The 20,923-nt window shown below is 50.7% G+C and overlaps 1 protein-coding gene across 2 annotated transcripts; it reads right to left on the reverse strand.

Annotated features, from left to right (window-relative positions):
* Positions 1–5,648: 5,648 nt before the first annotated feature.
* Positions 5,649–19,480, reverse strand: LOC141977709 (acidic leucine-rich nuclear phosphoprotein 32 family member D-like). Of its 2 annotated transcripts, none has more exons than XM_074939317.1 (7): positions 19,364–19,480; positions 12,877–13,026; positions 10,894–11,016; positions 10,152–10,353; positions 9,652–9,767; positions 9,096–9,141; positions 5,649–7,532 (listed from the first exon to the last, which is right to left on the reverse strand). In XM_074939317.1, exons 1-7 carry the CDS (start codon positions 19,415–19,417, stop codon positions 7,444–7,446), a joined length of 780 nt encoding a protein of 259 aa, XP_074795418.1. In that variant the 5' UTR covers positions 19,418–19,480; the 3' UTR covers positions 5,649–7,443. The 2 variants fall into 2 exon arrangements, with proteins under 2 accessions (XP_074795418.1, XP_074795417.1); XM_074939316.1 differs by having other exon boundaries at positions 5,651–7,532; positions 9,652–9,770.
* Between the last annotated feature and the right edge of the window lie 1,443 nt (positions 19,481–20,923).

Genomic DNA, 20,923 nt, shown 5'->3' on the forward strand with positions numbered 1-20,923 from the left:
GCTAGGTGCTCTACATCAACCCTGGGAGGGGAGAGGGGCCTGGCCCACAAATCTCAACAACAAGGAGGCAGAAGAACAGCTAGCCTGGCCAGATGGGGAATAGGGTGCATGGCACAGACCCATCAGTTACGCTCTGCCAGCCTCTTGTTTACCACCCACCCACAGTGATCAAGTAGCAGCCTGGAAGCAGCCACAGTGCTAGGTTCACCATTCGTAAGAACAGCCACATTGGGTTAGACCGAAGGTCCATCAAGGCCAGTAGCCCGTTTTCTGACAGTGGCCAATGCCAGGTGCTTCTGAGCAAATGAACAGAACGGGTAATCATGTGATCCATCCCCTAGAACCCATTCCCAACTTCTGGCCAACAGAGGCTAGAGACACCATCCTTGCCTATCCTGGTTAATAGCCATTGATGGACCTACTCCCACCCCCACCATGAACTTACCTCATTATTTTTTAAATGCTGTTTGCCAAAGGGTGCTGTGAAGGCCAAGGCTGAGTTCCACTGGGTGTTGGTATGAATTACTTCCTTTTGTTTGTTCTAAACCTACTGCCTATTCATTTCATTTGGTGACCCCTAGTTCTTGTTTATGAGCTGGAGTAAATAACACGTAAGTATTTGCTTTCTCCACACCCATCATGATTTTATAGGACCTGCCTCCCCCACTTATATCCCTCCTCCCTTAGTCATTTGTTTCCCAAGCTAAAAAGTCCCAGGTCTTATTAATCTCTCCTCATGGAGAAGCTGTTCCAGCCTCCTCATCATTTTTGTTGCCCTTTTCTGTACCAGTTCCAACAGATCATGTTTGAGCTGGGGCAACCAGACCTGCATGCTGTATTCAAGCTGTGGGTATACCATGGCTTTAGATAGAAAATATCATATCTGTCCCTTCCCTAATGATTCCCAACATTGTTAACTTTTTTAGCTGCCCCTGCACATTGAGTGGCTGTTTTCAGAGAACTATCCACAATGCTCTTTCTTGAGTGGGATCAGCTAATTTAGACCCTATCATTTTATATGTCATGGGGATTACGTTTGCCAATGTGCATTTCTTTGCCTTTATCAACATTGAATTTCATCTGCTGTTTTGTAAGGCCCCTTTGCAGCTCTTCACAGTCTACTTTGGACTTAACTAGCTTGAGTAGTTTTGTATCATCTGCAAATTTTGCCACCTCCCTGTTTACCCCTTTTTCTAGATCATTGATGAATATGTTGAACAGCACTGGGGGGACACCCCTACTTATTGCTTTCCACAGAGCAAAGCATGGCCCTTGAAGTGGCCCAACAACAAACTGGGCCAAGGCACCATCTCACTCACCGACCTGCTCCACAGGCTGGGGCTGGGAAATACAAACAATGGCACTATTGTCCCATGGGAAAGCCACCCCACCTCAGCTGCCCAGGGTGAATGCTCAGCAGAGGACTGAGCCAAGCTGCCGGAGTCACACACCTACCTGTGGGTAAGGTGCAGGCTAATGCAAGAGTGAGGCAGCTAGTCTGCCCGCCACAGGGTCTGCCCCAGCCCTGGGGTACCTTGGACAAATTTCTCTTGCTGGGCCTCAGCTGTAAAAGGGATTTAATACTTGGCTACCTGCAGCATGGAAACTGGCCCTCCATCATGCGACTCCACCTCCCACACACCCCTTTTCCCCCCAAGGCTCAGTTCTGACTCTGGCTGTATTTGCCTTCACTAGGTGAAGCAGATCAGATGCCAGGGATTCAACTAGCACTGCCAGGCAGATGGTACCCAGCTCTACTTCTCCTTCCCCCATGGCTCAACCTGAGGAAGGCAGAGGTGCTGGGGTGCGGAGAGGAGGCACACAAGGAAAGCACTTTGAAGAGTTTGCAGCTGTAACGCAGGCCCTGCTTGAAGCTTCACCCCCACAATTGGTCAATTCAGGAGGCTCACAGTGATGCTGTCATCACCAGTTGGCTGGGAGCCTGTCCTATCCTGGTGAATGATGCTCTGGCATCAACTTATACCAGTCTTCATCCCCACTCAGCTGGACCATAGCAACACCCTATTCCTGGGCAGGAGGCCACCAGCCCTCAGGAAACCCTCACTAAGAACACTGCACCCAGCTCCTCAGCAGCGCAGCCTAATGTGAGCACATCAAACCTGTCTGCTGCTCTCTGCACCGGCTTCTCGGTCCTTTTCATCAAGGCACGCCATGGCCTGGACCAAGCACATTTCTCTGACTTGCCTGCTCCAGCATAAACAGAGCAATGGGACCAGTAAGACAATCCAAAACAAAACCCCATCAAAAACAAACCACTCCACCCACCCTCAAGTCTCCCCCTGGGAAGAGGACAGGAGCAAACAAGACAGATGACGCACATCACACTGCTTGACGCACTAGTGCAGGGCTCTCATACTTCACTGCACTGTGACTCCCTTCTGCCAAAAAAAAAAATTACTACACCCCAGGAGGGAGGACCAAAGCCTGAGTCTGCCCAAGTCCCACCACCCCAGATGGGAGGAGCCCAAAGCCTGATCCTCACTGCCCTGGGCAGGAAGGAGTCAAAGCTCAAGAGCTTCAGCCCCAGCCAGGTGGCCTGTAACCTGAGCTCAAGGCTGTGGGGCTCAGGCTTTAGCCCCAGCAAGTCTAAGCTAGCCCTGGCAACCGCATTAAAATGGGGTTGACGAGGGATTTAAAATATTAAATGGTTAGCCAGTAAGCATTAGTCTTACCAGTTAACCCATCCTAAATGTTAACCCCCAACCCCAGGCCAGCTGGCCCACCAACCCCAGCCGCACTGCGCGGAGCAGCCCCAGCCCCTCTCCCTTTAATCAGTTAGCCAGTTAAGCAATATAATTCACTGCTTAAATGGTTAACTTTTAAACAATATTTACATGCCTAGTCATGACCCACTTTGGGGTCCCAACCCCCAGTCTGAGAACCACTGCTCTAGTGGAAGGCATTCGCATACCACAGTGGTGAATGCCGTATGAGAACAGGTCCCAGGGTAGTGTGGTAAGGGGGAACTATACAGTTACCTTATGCAGGGGTAGTCAGAGAGAAGGGGTAGGCAGCCACTCTGGGCTAGGAGACTCCCTGTACCCCAGCACAGCTGGTGAGCAGTTCCTCCAAGACCATGAAGGGTTAATTTCCCTCCTTCTCCCCACCTCCTCCCGCAGCTATCTGTCCAGGCAGCTTCAACTGCAAAGCCTTCCTCAGACTTGCCTGTGGCAACTACACCCTGCATGAGTCAGCCAGCAGGAGAGCCAGACCCCTCTTTCCTGCTGGCACACAGCGGAGCCCTCAGCTCCCGAGGAATTCACAAAGGGGGGGGGGGGTCTGGCACAATGTAGAGGCAGCATAAACAGAGAGCCCAGAGAGCAACAAGCCCACTCCACCCAGCCAGCCCAGAGGGAGCGCAGCTGTGAGGGGCTGGGTTGTGGGAACAGCTTCAGCAAGTCGGCTGGGGAGGGGAGAGGAGAGGACATGCCTGCATCTTACTGAGATGGATACCACAGCAAAGGGTATTTGGAGCAGATCAAGGAGTAAATAGACAGACAATCAGGAGGAACTTCCTGCCAGTCAGGCTGTGGAACCCTCTCTCCAGGGAAGGGAAAGCAGCTCTCAGGAGGCAGCAGCCTACTGATCAGGCCCTGCCTGGGATTCAGGAGAACTGGTTGCATCACTGAGTTTGGGCAAGTCCCTGTCATTCTTGTGCCTCCATTTAACCTGTTACCTTGTGTCTTCTCTATTTAGACAGCAGGGTCCCTGGGACTGTCTCATGTCTGTACAGCACCTAGGACACTGGGATCCTGATCTGGTTTGGGACCTCTGGGTGATACTGTAATTAAATATTTAGAGCACTGGCCTTTCCCTTTGCATTGAAAAACCAAAGTGGGCATCCCAGCCATCTGACAGGCCACAGGTTCCCTTTCCCACAAGCTCCCAGAATCAGCCACAGCCCTGCTGGTGCTATGAAGGGAAGTTGCTATTCACCAATAGCAGCTTTGCCCACACAGCTAACTGGATGGGGCAAGCACTTCCTAATTCTGCAGAGCAGCAGGAAATAGAGTGGGAGCAGGGATTGTTCATGGTCCCTCACCTCAATCCCCCCCACCCCAGAGATTGGGCCCAAGCTAGTGCCTTCCCCAGAGATCTGCCCACCTGCAAGGCTCGTGGAAAGCCCAGGCCCCAGAGAGAAGAAACTGCTAGGACGCAGAGCAGGAGAGTCACAGCTGTCTTGATCAGGGCTCTCTCCCAGCAAAGGGCCAGATTCTCCTATTGGCCACCAGAAGGGAAGAAAGTGGGTGTCTGACCAGCAGAAGGAATCAGAGGCTGGCAAAACAGGACTTTCCTTGCCTCCCAGCAGCCTCTAGGTGGAACAGAAAACTAGCCAAAGCAGCTCTGCAGTAGACCAGTGCTCAGGACCTGCTGCAGAACTCCCCCTCCACTTTTTCCTTGTAGATTGTGGGCCTATTGGGGTGGTGCTTTTCTCCCAAGCCTGGATCTCCTATGGGAACCACTCTAGGTTGTCTGTCCATCCTTCCTGGGGGTACCTGCTTCCCAACTCGCAGCTGGTCTTGGGTAAGTGTGAGCACTTGATTTTGTCCTCGAGCAGAGTCACGGTTGCCGGTCTTGCCACCTTGCTGTAGCAGCCAGGCCTTCTCCTGACAACATAAGGTAGCTCAGCTGGCCACAGCAGCATGCTGTGGGGGCCCCTACAGATCCCAGACAAGGAGAGTTTGATCAGTCACTATTGGGACGCAACTTCCTCTTGTTTACACCAGGATGGGGCAGGGGGAAGAGACTGTTTAAAGCCAGCAAAGCAAAACCCAATATATAGAGCAACCCTGCCCCTGTTATGGGGGAGGGAGGAAGATTGAAATTCATCTGGTAGGGTCTTTTCCATCTCATTTTAGGAAGCTAAACTTCCTTTGCACCCAGAGTGGCCCTGGCAGTAGGCTGCAGGGCTGGAGTACAATTCCTCAGACAGGGTTATTGGAAGGGTCCTTGCAAATCAAGACTACGAAGGCGTGAGTGGTCTAGGCAACATGTTTGGCCAGTGTCCCTTTAAGCAAGTTGGCCATGGCAAAATGCTCTGCAGGAATTGTGTTGTGGGGCAAGTGTGGATGTTACAGAAAAGCCAATCAAGCAGGATTGGAAAGAAATCTGGAATTTCTTCTGCCTCCCCACCCAATCAACCTGATCCCTTTCAATACACCTGAAAGTCAGCCTCTTCCTATGGAATTTAAGGGCATCTGCCCTATGGAGCTAATAAAGTAGCACAAGCCCTCCAGATTTTAACCAGGTCTTCCATTCCAGCAAAGAGATAAATGAAGGCTCCATATTCTAGTTATTTCAAGAGTAAAAAGCAGAATATTTCTAAGCCCAAGATGAACTTGATACATCATGAAGGAGCAATACAGAGCATGTGCCTATATTATTACCTATTAAAGGTAACCAGAGACAAAGTAGTCATTGGCTTCCCTGAAGAGATCCTGGCATTCACAAGAAAAGCTAGCCATAAGCTGTGCTTCTAGAATGAGGAGTCCTGGAATGAAAACCCTGCTCTGAGCAAGTTTCCCAAGAAGCAGTGAACACACCATCCGTTACAATAGGTTTTTAAAAACTGAAGTCTTTATTAAAAGTTTTATCCAAATTTTGTAACAAAAAAAAGATACAAAAGGGGTGAAGATCCTTATTTCTGGGACTAGTCTGACCAATCAAAACCTGACAGTTACTAGGCTAATATAAAATCCATACAATCTGCTGAAAAAATGCAGGGAAGAAATTAAAAATACCAACTGCTGCTCTGAATTTTTTTTTAAATTCCTTTAGCATTTATAAGTTACTCAGTTTGCATTTTACAGAAGTTTCATCTCTGAATGGTTATAGCTACTGTACAATGCAAGAGACAAGGGCAGGGCTAGAAATCCAGATGTGCTGCAGTACCCAACGCACCTTTGCAAAAATTGCCTTTTATAGGAGGGGGGTGAGATTTTTCTCTTCTTGCTGCAAGAGGAATACGTGCAACTGCTGGGTGCTGACATATTTGCCCACAGTGGCTGAGGGAGAACCCTGTTAAGTGCCAATGCATCTGCGTTAGTATAAAGCCTCAAGGAACACCCCACAAACCTGGTTAAAAGGTAGTTACTCTCCCCCACTCTCACCAACCTATCTGAGCAGAGATCACTAGGCACTCAATACTGAAGGGTTGGTTAATGCCCCTGGTGCCATGGGGCCAAAGCCCTCCTTAGAAACTAACAGATGTATCATGTGAACTCAGGTCAGAAATCCCATGTTGCACTTGGCAGGATTCCACCCTCCCTGTTCTAAAAAAAATGCCTCAAACAGGTCAGAGAAGCAGTGGCTCCACTCCTACGGGTTGGGGTGAAGGGGAAGAGAGACAGCTGTCACAGCACATAGTGCATAAATGGGAAAGAGCTGGACTTCTCATCACTCTGAAAAGGAAAGGAGAGGTGTACATGCGCCAGGCTAGCGACTGAGGCCACTGCTGAGAGCTGTTACTGGCTAGCCAGAAGGACCCTGAGAATATTTAGGCTAACACGGTCTCCCGGTGAATGCCGAGTTAGGTGTATCACAGTGATAATGGTTATTCTGTACAGTGACAAATGCAGTTTGGTAGCAGTGCAGTATCCCCTTGCCTGATGTTTCCTATCCTTCTTTGAAGGTGTAGGTTGGCAGGGGGCAGAGAAAGCCACCTTATGGCAAGTGAAGATATTCACAGCTGCCAACCAGAATTGCTTTGCAGACATCCAAGAACTGAAAGCTACAAAGAAGTAGCTAATGGCTAAAAAAATTCCAGTTTATAAAAAAAATAGGAAAGCATGAGACAAGGCTACTGCAAAGTTCCTCCTAACAGGTCTGAGATGCAGCAAAGAGTAGATTCTCTCAGGGACTCGAGCCCTTTCCCCCAACCCCCAAAGTATCTTCAAGCATCTCCAACTATCACACCACTATTGTGATTTCAGTTCACCTTGGGTGACTGTTTGCTTTCAGTGTCCACTTTCATGAGCAGAGTTTGCATCCGCTGCTCAGAATGCTTGCAGCTTCTTCAAATGCTGGGCTGAGGACATGTATGCAGAGGTGGTGAGCGCTTGCCACTTGTGGTCATGTGGGATGGCAAAGGGTTGCTGGAGCTCTCGGTCCCATGTGGTAAGGCTGATTTCAGACATGAGAGATGCTCTAGGAGGAGGAGAACTTTTTTTTTGCAAAATGCTGTGCAAACCACAGAACGGAGAAAGCCTTTGGTCATAAAATACTTGACAGTGAGTCTTGTATGGAAAGATTCCCCTGAACACCTACGGTATTCTACATCTTAAAAAAATATACTGTGGACACTGCAGCCATACAAAGGGGGGAGGGGCCAGGAGAGGGGATTTACAGTCTCACGTGGACACAACGGGGAGGTTAGGACAAGCACAGTCATAGTCCGTAAAACTGATTGGCTCGCGAGGATTATCAGTCATCCTCCTCATCCTCTTCATCTTCTGGATCTTCCTCTCCCTCATCCTCTAGATCTCTTTTTCTCTTCTCTCCCTGTGGAAGGTCTGCAGGGAGGGAGTAAGAATTAAATTCTATTCGCAGTCTTGCAGAACTGCATTTGATCTCATTCTTCACAGGCTATTTAAGCTACACATCTCGCAGGTGAACAAGTACGAACTAGAATCACAGCAATTGCTGTACGGAGTCCCACCCACTGTTCCATTTTACATGGCATCCAAGCAAAAGCCTTGGGCAAGATTTTCAAGTGACGAGTGATTTTTGGTGCTCGAGATACTTCAGAGGGCCCAAATTTTAGATACTGTGGCCACCTGAACTCTAATGTCCCCTTTTTCAAGGTGTGAAATTGGGGAACCCAAAAATTGAGGCACCTAAAATCACCAGTCACTTTTGAGACTCTCAGCCAAGTTTATTCTTGGTGATTTGTCATTCAAGAGTTGCGCCAACCTCCATTTTCCTATAAATACCCTTACAAATAATCAACTATATGTAAGCCCATCCAGATCCAGTCTTCAACTATCTAGGGAATTTTCTTCAAAGTTAGAAGGAGATGTCCAGTGCTTTGTTGCCTAGAGTGAAGTGATACCCCAGCTAGCGTATAAAAGAAACCACAGTTCCTAGAACAAGTGCTTTATAAAAATTCTAACACAGCAGAGCTTCCATTAGAGCCTCTCCTCCTTCCAGAGTATCATATTGAATTACACAGAACTGGGTTATTTTGCCAATCTACCTGATCAGCTTTTTAGCAATTGACAACCTATTAATACCAACTGACTGTTTTAAACATCTTGGGATGGTGGTATAATTTAGTTCTAGTGTTAACCAGTTTCTCTTGGGCTGTAGATTCATGCTTGGTCTCAGTCCAAAGCAGTAGTATTTTGGTAAGAGTGCAAAGTTAGGTCAGCCATTTCCCCATAAGTCGCAAAAGAAACAGGGACTCCAGGATCTGAGGCTAGAAGCTACAAACCATGGCTTGTTTTATAGAGTTCACTGAGGAAGGAAAATGGATTCTACCCGAGACTGATTTAATCTGAGTTAGCTGCACTGAATGTTCAGTCAGCATGTTTACATTAGCACACTCTGGGATCTCACCACCCTCATTCAATAGTGGTTTAAAAACAATGAGCACCTGCAGTTAAAGACCTACTAGGTCTTTTCCCTTAAATGTGCAAATCAAATGCAAAAATTAATGCAGCATTACGGCTGGAAAAAACGATAAGATAAGGAAACTCAAAAGTTCGTGTTTCTAATGCAACATTGACCGCAACAACACAGAATGTGCAGTTTGGGACGGACGTTTAGTGCAACTAATACATTCCCGTGGAATGCACAGGATGCACTGAGTAGCAGAGTGGAAGCCCTAACTTTGAATTTCCTGACTTGTGTGCTTTGTTTCCCAACCTCAAGACTTAACATTTTATTTAGCTCTGGGACAGTGTCCCGGTTCGGTGGTGACGGGAGCGAGACTTCCTTGCCATAAAAGATAGAAGTGTCTAGTTCTATTGCTCAGCCCCCAGAAGGAGACAGTGACTGTTGGCATCAGAGTAATGGATGGTTAATGCTACCTTTGTGAGTGCTGCACCTTAATTAGGAGAATTATATCTACTCACCCTCCTCACCTTCGTCGTCATCTTCATCCTCCTCATCCTCTTCCTCCTTGAGTTAAAAAAAGAATCTTTGTTTGTACAAGGACCAAGATCCAGTCACTAGAGATCTAATTCCTTTTCCACTCAGTCATCATTCATGGTCTCTTCAAGTATGACTTCAAGACACTGCCCTCTGGCAGCACAGGAACTCAAAATGGCCAAGTAACAAAATTAACCCCCATCCTTGCACCCTGTTGCCTGCTCCCCTTCCTCATCCTTAACCCCACAGGGACAGGAACTCGTGGGCACAAAGAAGAGAAATTGTAATGTCACCTGGAAACACAGCAAGGTGTTTCCCCCTCATGCCATCCCCACCTACAGCATTAGGAATCCAGACATCACTTCCCAGAGCAGTTGAGTACCTAGCAAGCACTTTTCAGGCAAGGATACAGCATACTTGGCCAGATTACAAAGTTTCTCAGGAGGACTGATTTTCATCAGCAAGAGCACAGATGAAGTATTTACTAACAGGCAGCCCCAAAGGCTCACGCTGATGTCAAGTCAACAAGAATAGCCTCACCTCATCATCTACTCCATCTTCTTCCTCTTCACCTTCCAGATCATCTTCATCCTCCTCCTCGTCATCAATGACTTCCTCATCCAACTCATCTTCCTCATCATCATCCTCTTCCTCACCTTCTACCACAACAGAGGGAGATGAGTGGGTTCCCCACCAATGTGCTCAAAGCAACACACCAGGGACAGGGAGCCAGGAAATGCTCCCAGACACTTTTTGCACAGCTGTGCCAACTCAGAAAAAGCAACTAACCTAGAACAGCCCCACTGACATTAGGTAAAGCCCTGTGCCACAGAACAGACCTATGCACAGGAGGTATGTCAACTGACAAGCCCAGCTGGGTCAAATGAAGTTTGGTTTTCCAGTTCATGCTTGCGGGAGATGGGATTACCGAAGCAAGATTAGACTTTGGTAATGAGTTCACACCACTATGGAGGGGTCAGTGGGGTCAGCTAGTGAAATGGGTGGGAGGCAATTACAGAAAGCCACTAAGCCCCCTTTACCTTCTCCGTTCTCATCATATTCATCATCCAGCCCATCACCATCTGCTTCAGGGTCTGAGTCAGGGGCTTCCTGGTCATCAGCATCAAACCCATCCAAGTAGGTGAGCTGGGGCAGAAGGGCAAACATGCTCTCCCGGTAGTTGATCAGCATTGTCACCTCGCAGTTGAAGAGGTCCAGGCTATGCAGATTCGGCAGTTTCTTCTGCAAAGATTAATTTGTTAGGCCATTAGGAGACCATTCTGGTAAACCTGCTATGAGCAAAGGGATGAGGGAGATATAAGGATGTGCCTGGAGCAGGTGGTTTACTACCTGACCTATAGTAAAGGAACTCTTTCATGCATACTATTTTTTATAATATGTGCCCCTTAGAAAACCTAGGACTGATGTCAGACACCCCATGGGGACCAAGCAAGTCCTCTCCATGACACCCCCAGGTGCCACCTACCTCAAACATCCGACCCCTTAGCAGTCCTTTCCCAGGTGGACACTGAGCATTACATCCACAGTTTTGCTCATCCAGCCTAATTTCATGTTCCTTGAGCAACTGGCTGCTGGTTTTCCAGACAGAGGCACCAATAACTATTAGCCCAGCCACACATTGGGCAACTCGTCGGTTCACATTAGAACCACAAAGTACTACTGGAACATTTATCAAGATAGTTTGTCTTCAGCTGCACCCACATGACCCCCAAAGGAAACAGCATCTATCAGTTAGATCCATGCACCGGGCCTTTCACTCACCAGGGGCTCCAGGGTGTTGATGTCCTTGATTTTGTTGCCACTTAGATTCAAGTGGGTCAGGTTAGGGGTCCTCTCTGCTAGAACTTCAAGGCCACCGGAGATCCGGTTATCGCTCAGCTCCAGCTGCCAGGAAACATTCAGAGGCATTGCTTTAGAGGATCTCAACACTTGACATAGGTGAGTAACGTTACCATTTTACATATGGGTAGATGGGTAAGTCATTGACTCTCTAAGGCCACAAAGTGAGTCAGAGCATGGACCAGAACACAGGAGTCCAGACTCCCAACCCCGTTCTCTAGCCACTAGACCTTGCTACCTATAAACTGCAGATTAAGAATCTATTTTAACTTCATTATGTAACCCACAGCAGGCAAACATGAGCCCCTCTCCTCCCCCTGAATATTTGCTGTTTGGAAAGGGAGGGAAATAAGGAATCAGGGCAGGGGACTGGGCAGTTTTCCAGCACAGCTCTGATACCCCACCCTCCCTAACACAAACAGCAGAATGATCATGTCAGAAGGGAGCTCTATTGAGCCCACTCAAGGCCGTATATGGCACACTAGTAACAATCCCTCAAGTTAAGAAGCAGTGCCAAAAAATCCAAGTTAAAAGCAATAATGTGAGGTTTACTCCTCCACTCTCCTACATGCCTGGCATTGGGGGGGGAAATCACTAAGACTTCAGCTACAAGGGGCATGTTTACACCAGTCAGAGCACAAGGTCAGTGATATGAAACTGCCAAGGATCTTTACAACCTTGGTTACACTAATCCTTTCTTCCAGAAGATTTCACACCACTGCATCTCCACTGGTGGCAGGGCTACTGCAGACGAGACTCCAGGCAGCTGCCTGCATTTCAACCATTGTTTCACAGAAAATATGGTAGTGCTTAAAATGCCAACAGCCACCCTGGAGCTCAGTCCACCCTACAACATTCAGTCACTCCAGAGGTGTTTGCAATGATGGAAATTTTCAGAAAGAAGCTAGCACAGCCAGCCATTCACCAGGCAGCTCCCATCACAATGAGGTACGCCCCCCCAAAGGCAGTGTTGCTTCTGGGATCAGAGTCACAGGCATCTGCTAAGACCACAGTGCTTTCCAGCAAATTGGAGTCACATGCACATAGGGTGATCGCCATCACATATATGATCTTCAACCTCTCAAAGGAGGACAGAAGATTATTAAATGGTTAAATGAGACTGTACAGTCACCCTGCTTGGTTACTGCTCCCACCTCTATTCAATTAACCCCCATATAAACATCATGTGCAGCAAAGCAGCTCCTGAGAGGCTCAGGCCCCTTCCCCACACAGCTGAGGGATGTAAGGCAGTACCCACAACAGGTGTCAGCAACAAGTTCGCATGCTGGTTTAGCTGCAGGTGTAGAGAGGGACATGCCGAGGACAGCAAGAGTTGAGAACTCATTGCAAATGCCTGAGAGGAAGACGGCCCCATGGCTTCTGAACCGGTGCTGAGCCAGTTGTTAGCACCCAGGACCAGCAACAGAATTTTTCTAGTGTGGTCCATGCATATGGGCTAAGGGGAGATTAATTTAGGCTTCAGGCCTTTCCTGCTTTTTAAGAAATGTTTCTTTAACATACTTCAGTTTGGAAAGGGATTTTTGCTCAGCACTTCAAAGCAGTAAGGTAGCTGCAGCACCAAAAGAGGCATAACGGCCCTGTGATGGGAGAGGCTTAGGGAAGAGGCCAAGATTGTCAAAAGTGGTCTCTAGTTTTGGGTGCTCAACTTGAGACACTCAGGTGTGCTCAGAATAGATCACAAGAGGCTATTCTAGCACATATGTGCATGAAAGCAGGAGGCAGGCACTGATACATCTGATGAAGTAGGACAGCGATACAAGGGGATGGAGTAATAGCTATAAGGGAAGCTCAGCTCTAATGCCAGCCACTACTGCCCCATTTGCCAGAAAACTCATGGTAGGGCTGCACAGCCTCATGTCCGACTGGCACCACCCCTTAGCTTACCTTGCGGAGTTTGTTGAGCTTGGGGAGATTGGAGACAGACAGCAGGTTGACATTGATCATGCTGAGGAACTCCAGATTTTCAAAGTCCGAGGAAAGGCCGACGATCTTCCCATCGTCCGAGCGGCAGTTATCCAGCACCAGCTCCTTCACCTACAGGAGGAGGGAGAAATACTCAGCAGCTGGCACAAGGAGCCATCACTGTCACTTACAACTGCTGGAGTGTCTCAGCTCTAAAATCAATTTGTATTAACCTACCAAATTAACCCATTAATATCAAGCTCCTGAGTGGGACCGATTTAAAATTGAAGCACCATGCACCAGTCTAAGGCACCAATACCAAATAACCCCCCCTCAGCCACCCTGTTAAGGGGGTATGCAAGTACTCCACTATTTGTAAACCAAGTTTACCTTAGTGTGGGTACAAGGTGCCAGACATGGCAGTCCCTAGATACCACAGTCCTACCCATAGTTAAAGGGAAGGCAGTGATAATCTTCACTGCCACTATGCCATGTCACCAAGATATGGTGGGATCACCTCTAAAAAGAGCTCAGTCTCTGTGGCCCAGCTAATTCGTGGCGTCCAAGCAGCGAAATGTTAACAAGGGCATCAAAACTGAGCTGAACTGAAATATCTCAACTCATTTCATATGGCACCAAAGAGCTTTCATATGACAATTATTTTCACCCAGATTTGAAACTACAAGGTTTTATCCAGTTACTAATCCCCTTTGGGTCCCATCTCTCCATCCATCTGGATTTCCCTCTTATGCTGGAAAAATCTTTCAAAGCAGCATTTCCAGCCCGGCTCAAAGGCCAGACTCTCCATCTACGTTGTGCACTAGCCCCCAGCCAGCTGAGGAGCACAGCACAGTGGGGTGCATGACAATTCCTCTGCTCTAACTTTTTTTTTATAAACAGGTTCTAACATGGTCAGCTCACACTCAGACCTCACATCCACTCAGTATTTACCACAGTAAAAAAATCTATTCCCTTCAGTTGAGGCACATGCACCCCACAGCCACACATGCTGCTTCTGATGACTTGTCAGATAGGCAAACATGCATGGCAAGAACCCCAGAAACAAGTAGGGGTCCCAGTACTCCAACAGCAGTTGTTACAGGCTCAATTCCCAAAGTGGGCTCTTGTCCTACATGTTCTTCAAAGCAGGCCAAAAGTCACATCCTTGGCTAAAAAGCTACTGATGCTCTCCAAACTCATCCTTTGAATCCCACCTTCCTCGGTTCACATTGACCAGAAAAACCGTTTAACCTATTTTAGAATGATCACATTAACCCCACATTTAAAGACAGTTTCTTATCAGGCACAATAAAATTGGTAGTGGGAAGAGTTTCTTAGAGTCAAGCAGCAAGCACAAGCCACCCTCTTTGCCACTTCACGTACTTTAGAGTTTCCTATTTTCTGCTTGCAACATTTGACGTAATGAGTGAGTACAAGTGATTAATGTGCTGCAAAATATCAAAAAATACTCTGTTTGTAAAAGGGTACCCTGCAGTTGACTAAGTTTTATACCCCAGTTCCTGCTATTACTGCCTCCCCTGCCATCCCACCATCTAGAAAGCATTTTGTCTAGCCCGAGTCAGGTCCTATTTAATGCCCACAATTGTCCTTACGTCCCTAGCCTTATTTAAAGTTGATCCACACCATTCCTCTGGCTTGCCAAACAGTTGTGGGTGAATCAAGAGCAAGACCGTATCTCCCTACATAAATGTTACCTAGACTCAAGATTGTACCTACATAAGAGGAAGGCCTTGTTATAAACAAAGCCTGGTACTGATAGCAAGTCAAGCCAGCACCCATGAACCCAGGCATGAAAGACAAAGCACTTTTGAAGGATGCAGGAGTCCAATGCTCAAGATTCAGCTGCTCAGCTGTGTTGTCTAAGTACTCCAGCAACAATGCAGTTGAACTGGCCCCACCACAAGGCGGGGGCAGCATTCCTTGCTTGGCTAAGGAGGTGCTAGCCACCAATAGCTCTGCTAGACAAAAGATCAGCCAACCAGCTCGCTGAAAAGAACAGCCAAGGCAACTGACTAAGATTACAGAAAAGGGAGAAGTTACTCAAAGAAGCATCTGATCAACCCCTCTCCCCAAAGATCAGGCATTACCAGAGATCCCCGATTCTTTATGCTGACCCTTCCATATCCTGTTGCACCAGCCATCCCCAAGAGATTTAACTCCTCCCACTGCAGGAGACCTCAGTTTTGTAGGGCAATTTCACCTTGAGACCAACAGCCAGGATCTCTCCCACCCAGCCACAGCACTCAGTGTCCACTTATGCCTCCACATTTCCCTATATTAAGGAACACATAGGAACAGCTCCCTTTTCACCCCTAACATATTCAGTTACATTTGGGGAGACGCGGGAGAGGTTAGAGTTCTTTATTCCTTTCCCCATTAACTCATTTGCACTAGGCAGAGAACACTGTTCTGCTAGCTTGACTTTTTCCCAGCTCACAAGGTGAATTTTTCAGCTGCCCCAATTCCAGAAGGGGAAGAATCACATAACCTGGAAGTATCTCAAGCAGGGCTGGGGGAAGAGGGTCAGCACTTGCTCCCTGGGGCTTGGACACTGGGCATGACATTTCCTCCAACCTTCAATGTGAGAAAGTTCATTTCACTACCCTGTGGGTTCAAATGGTGAGCTGAGCAGCAGGAACCCCTGCACTCCTTTCAGTAGCCTGGCAACTCAGCTCCACTCCTATACTTACTGCAAGGTGTAGCCTCAAGCCCAGCACCTGGACAACAGCCAGCTAAAATTGGGGTGGCTACAGCAGAGGATCAGAGCGGAGCATGGGGGAAGAGTGCAGGGGAAATTAAAGTTAAGTGCTCTCAACGAGCACTGGGGAAAACAGCTTAGCAGCCTTCTGCTCCTCTCTAGAGAGCTGGGTCTGAGAGACTAGCCCAAAGGGAGCCACAGTGCTAACAGGCTGGCCAAACACAGGGGAACCTAGCAGAGAATCAGACTAGGTTTTAAACAGGCCACAAATCGCTTCCAAATTGCAGGTTACATCACCAGGAATTCCTACAGATCAACAGGCAGGTCAAGTTGTTCCAATCCTTTTACCAAGGACCAACTAGGGAATTTTAAATGATTCCTTACCAGCTGAACTCAGCCCCAATAGTCCCCACCATCAAGGCAGATCTGCCTAGCTCTCTACTGCACTGCATCCCAGTGATTTCAATACCCTCCAATGCTTTAAAGGCCATCAACGTTTTCATTCTTCTCTTTCTCCAGAAGCCTACAAACAGCTACCAGAGTCTTGTTTGCTCTCCAGTTCCTTCGAAGACCCCCTGCATGCTCACCTGCAATTCCAGGCCATGACAATGCCACTGCTGAGACCGTACCAATAATGATTCTTTTGTACAACACCTAGCACAGTGTAGTCCTGACCCATGACTGGAGCTCCTGGGAGTTACCACAATACAAATAAAGGGACAGTCACTAATGTGCCCTATCTCTGCTGCTGCTTTATTGTTTACATTTCACTCCTTTTGCTCAGTGAAAGACTGACCAGTCACTTGTCCTTTCTTCTGCCCTTTCAATGCTGCAATCCTGATATTGCAATCACTGCAGTGAAGGGATAAACCTAGCAAAACACTGGCTCCACTTTATTTCATGAAAATGTTTTTATTTTAAAAATTGCAAAACACCTATGGTATTAACAAAAACCAAGTCCGGGGTCTCAGCCGTCACACTGGAGCATGGATCTACACCATTCTTCACCGTTCTCTCTGAACCCCCACTCCCATACTACTCCGAGTCATCAACAGCATTTTTACAAGGTGGTTAAACAGCTAAGAAAACCCCACAAAAGCCAGGTTTGAGGAGCCACTCAGGCTCTCATCTAGACTAGCACAAAGGGTGTCAAACCCCCACACCTGAAATGAGTTTGCTCAACATATATGCAAACTTAACTGCATCGAAAACGCCACTAAAAATGCAGACAGTTCAACACCATTAGGGCTATTTTAGCAGTTAAAAACCTAAGCAAGTGTTAACTGAAAACCCCAACGAACACCAATGTAGGCACAATCAAATTGAGCCGACTCCTAGCCTGAAGAAAGGTGTTTTTATTCCTAACCTAGCCAAAGTTGTTGGTGACAATAGCCCCAACCTCCAGTAACTGAAAAAAAAGTGTCCACTTGAACCACACGCAAACAATTAGGGGAGATAATGGAAGAAAGAAATGGGTTGTATTAGCCTGGGTAAGCTTCAAAGACAAATCCCTGATTCAGAGACCAGGAACTGCCCCTGCCAAGCATCAGTGGAATCCATTTTTGATGTCACAAGACATCTGGCATATTATTTTCACAAGCAGTCCATGAAACCAGCCAACACTCACCACAAACTCTGAACAGGGCAGGAGGCCTGAAATAAATACTACAGGGGGCATCAAAGTGTCAGAGGAGCCAGATGCCACACATGGTGCGGTTAGGAAAGGCCATGAGGGATAACAGGGAGGATGCAAAGCAGTCATGACAAGCTGAAGTACACCAGGGAGACTCAACAGGATTATTCATGTGGGTGATGTGGAGAAAAGCAGGGAGATAGTTTATGAATAAAGCTCTCAAAAAGGAGAAGAGCTCTGTGCACAGCTACACTGAGTGGGGAAAGGCCAGTCACTGCTCAAGGAATAAACATCAGTTACATAAAATGGAAAAAAAATTATAAAACCCCTTGACTAATTTTTAACCAGTAACACCAAATTCCAAGGCAAGAGACGTATGCAACCTTCTCTGAGGATAGATCTAACATGGCTGAGTGCCACATGTGCGTTTCAGGTGCCCATCCTCACTGGCAAGAGGGCACTCTACTAACACTGTCCAGGAGAAAACATGGTTAGACATCAGACTCAGATATTAAGGTCAGAAGGGACCATTATGATCATCTAGTCTGACCTCCGACACAACGCAGGCCACAGAATCTCACCCACCCACTCCTGCAATAAACCTCTCCCCTATGTCTGAGCTATTGAAATCCTCAACTTGGTGGTTTAAAGACTTCAAGGTGCAGAGAATCCTCCAGCAAGTGACCCGTGCCCCATGCTACAGAGGAAGGTGAAAAACCTCCAGGGCAGACTGGCAGAGGCCCTGGAGGAAAATTCCTTCCCCACCCCAAATATGGCCATCAGCTAAACCCTGAGCATGTGGGCAAGGCTCACCAGCCAGACACCCAGGAAAGAATTTTTGGTCGTAACTCGGATCCCACCCCATCTAACATCCCATCACAGGCCATTGGGCCTATTTACCATGAATAGTTAAAGATCAATTAATTGCCAAAATCATGTTATCCCATCATACCATCCCCTCCATAAACTTATCGAGTTTAATCTTGAAGCCAGATAGGTCTTTTGCCTGCACTGTGTCCGGGCAGGGGCCACCAGATGCAAGTTTTACAGACTATTTAAAAAAAACACACCATGTTCTAGAGCAGTGGTTCTCAACCCAGGGTACACAGAGGTCTTCCAGAGGGCGCATCCACTCACCGAGATACCTGCCTAGTTTTACAACAGGCTACATAAAAAGCACTAGCGAAGTCCGGACAAACCGAAGTTCCTTACCAGGACTTGCTTTTTACGACTCTACATACTGTACCCTGAAATGCAAATACAAATATTTACAGGCCAATTGATTTTACACCCCTGGGATCGAAATGAGAAGGGAAGCAGCGTTTCAGGGCCCGTGCGCGGTGACACTCCGGCGCTTTTCGGTCGGATTCCGGTGAAACTTGGGGGACACAGGCCAAAGCAGGCCCCCGACAGGGGGGACCAGCAGGCTGAGAAGGCCCCGCGGATCTGGAGCCGGCATGGCTGGGGCTGCAGGCACGTCACGCTTCGGCCATATTAACAGGATCTGTATTTCAATAGCAGCTGCCACCAGCTCCCCGCCAGCGCGGGCGGGCCCCGGGACACACGCGGCTCCGGGGCGGGGGGGGAGCCGCTCAGCGCCCCCGGCCCCCGGGCGCCAGCTCCCCCGGCCCGGCCCGGCTTTCCCCGCAACGCTCGCCCGGGCGCCCAGGCCCCGGCCCGCCGCACACGTGCGCAGCCCGGCTCCTGCCCGCGGCCGGCCCGGAGCCCCCGACACGCCGCCAACCCCAGCCCCGGCCGCCGGCTCTCCGGCCCGCGGGGCCCGAGCCTGGCGCCGAGCCTCCGCCGCTGGCCCCCCGGGCCGGCCCCGCCACGCGCCCCCCGAGCCGGGGCCGGAGCCTTTTCCTGCCCCTCCCCCGCCGCCAACCGCCCCCCCGCCGGGGGGGGCTCTCCGGCCCCTTCCCCCCCGCCGGGGGGGGCTCGGCTCCCCCTCCCCCACCCGCCCCGCCGGGGGGGGCTCGGCTCCCCCTCCCCCCACACGGATTTCACCCCCCCCCGGCGGCGCCCCTCACGGCAGCCGCCGGCCCCACGAGACGCCGGCCCGGCGGCCCCGCACCCGGGGACACGTGTCGGGGGAGGCCGGGTCCGGCCCCGCTCACCTCCGCCGGCTTCTTGTTCCGCAGCTCCAGCGTGAGCCGCTTCTCCATCTCCATCCTGCGCCGCCGGCCGCGCACCTCAGACCCGCCGCCGCCGCCCCGCGCCGCCGCCGCCCGAGCCAGGAGAGCGCCGCCGCCGCCCGAGCCGCTTATATAGAGGAAGGCGCCAAAGGCAACAAAGGGGGAACCTACGGGGCAGCGCCCCCTGCCGGCCGGGACCCGCCACTGCGCCGCTGCCCCGCGGCGCCCCCTGCCGGCCGGGACCCGCCACTGCGCCGCTGCCCCGCGGCGCCCCCTGCCGGCCGGGACCCGCCACTGCGCCGCTGCCCCGCGGCGCCCTCTGCCGGCCGGGACCCGCCACTGCGCCGCTGCCCCGCGGCGCCCCCTGCCGGCCGGGACCCGCCACTGCGCCGCTGCCCCGCGGCGCCCTCTGCCGGCCGGGACCCGCCACTGCGCCGCTGCCCCGCGGCGCCCCCTGCCGGCCGGGACCCGCCACCGCACTGCTGCCCCGCGGCGCCCCCTGCCGGCCGGGACCCGCCGCTGCCCCGCGGCGCCCCCTGCCGGCCGGGACCTGCCACCGCACTGCTGTTCTGCGGCCCCCCTGCCGGCCGGGACCCGCCACCGCGCCGCTGCCCCGCGGCGCCCCCTGCCGGCCGGGACCCGCCACCGCGCCGCTGCCCCGCGGCGCCCCCTGCCGGCCGGGACCCGCCACCGCGCGGCTGTTCTGCGGCCCCTGCCGGCCGGGACCCGCCACTGCGCTGCCGCCCGCTGCCCCAGACCGCCCGCCCGGCGGCGCCCCCTGCCGGCCGGGACCCGCCACTGCGCGGCTGTTGTGCGGCCCCCCTACCGGCTGGGACTCAGCCACTGCGCTGCCACCCCAGCGCCCCGCGGCACCTCCTGCTGGCAGTCACCTGCCACTGCGCTACCTCCTGCTGCCCTGGCCCACCCTCCCTGCGGCGCCCCCTGCTGGCTGGGACCCACCACTGCACCGCCGCCACTGCCCCTCAAGCCCGTGGCACCCCTGGCTGGTCAGGACCACCACTGTGCTGCCTCCCTGGCCCACCCACTCTGTGGCAGCCTCTGCTGACTGACTAACCACTGCACCACAGCCCTGGCTCACCAGCCTGGCAAGGAACTGAGAGGCTGGAACAGGTCTGGCTTAGCCCCCTGCTCCTCTCCTCTGCCAAGAGTGCACAAGGATAGCGTTGTCTTGGGAGTGCTGTGCTCCGTCAGCCCCGTATCCAACCCACTGCTGTGCAAGATCCAACCATCGGTCCCTATAACCCTGTATCCAATCCCCTGCTACGCCGGATCAGAGCATCAATCCCTGTAGCCTCTTATCCCTATAGCCGCCTCCCATGCTGTATCAGACCATCAACCCCGATAACCCCGTCTCTGACTGTCTGTCACGCCAGATCAGACCGTCAGTCCCTGTAGCCAAGTCTTCTACCTCTGGCAGGGGCCAGAAACTTATGCTTCAGGGAGAGGCAAAACCCTCCCGTCCTCAGACTGACCTACAGGGAATTTTCCCAGGACTTGGCCCCTGTATCCCAGATGTCTCCA

The sequence above is a fragment of the Natator depressus genome, chromosome 25 (genome assembly GCF_965152275.1).
Source record: "Natator depressus isolate rNatDep1 chromosome 25, rNatDep2.hap1, whole genome shotgun sequence".
NCBI lineage: Eukaryota > Metazoa > Chordata > Testudines > Cheloniidae > Natator > Natator depressus.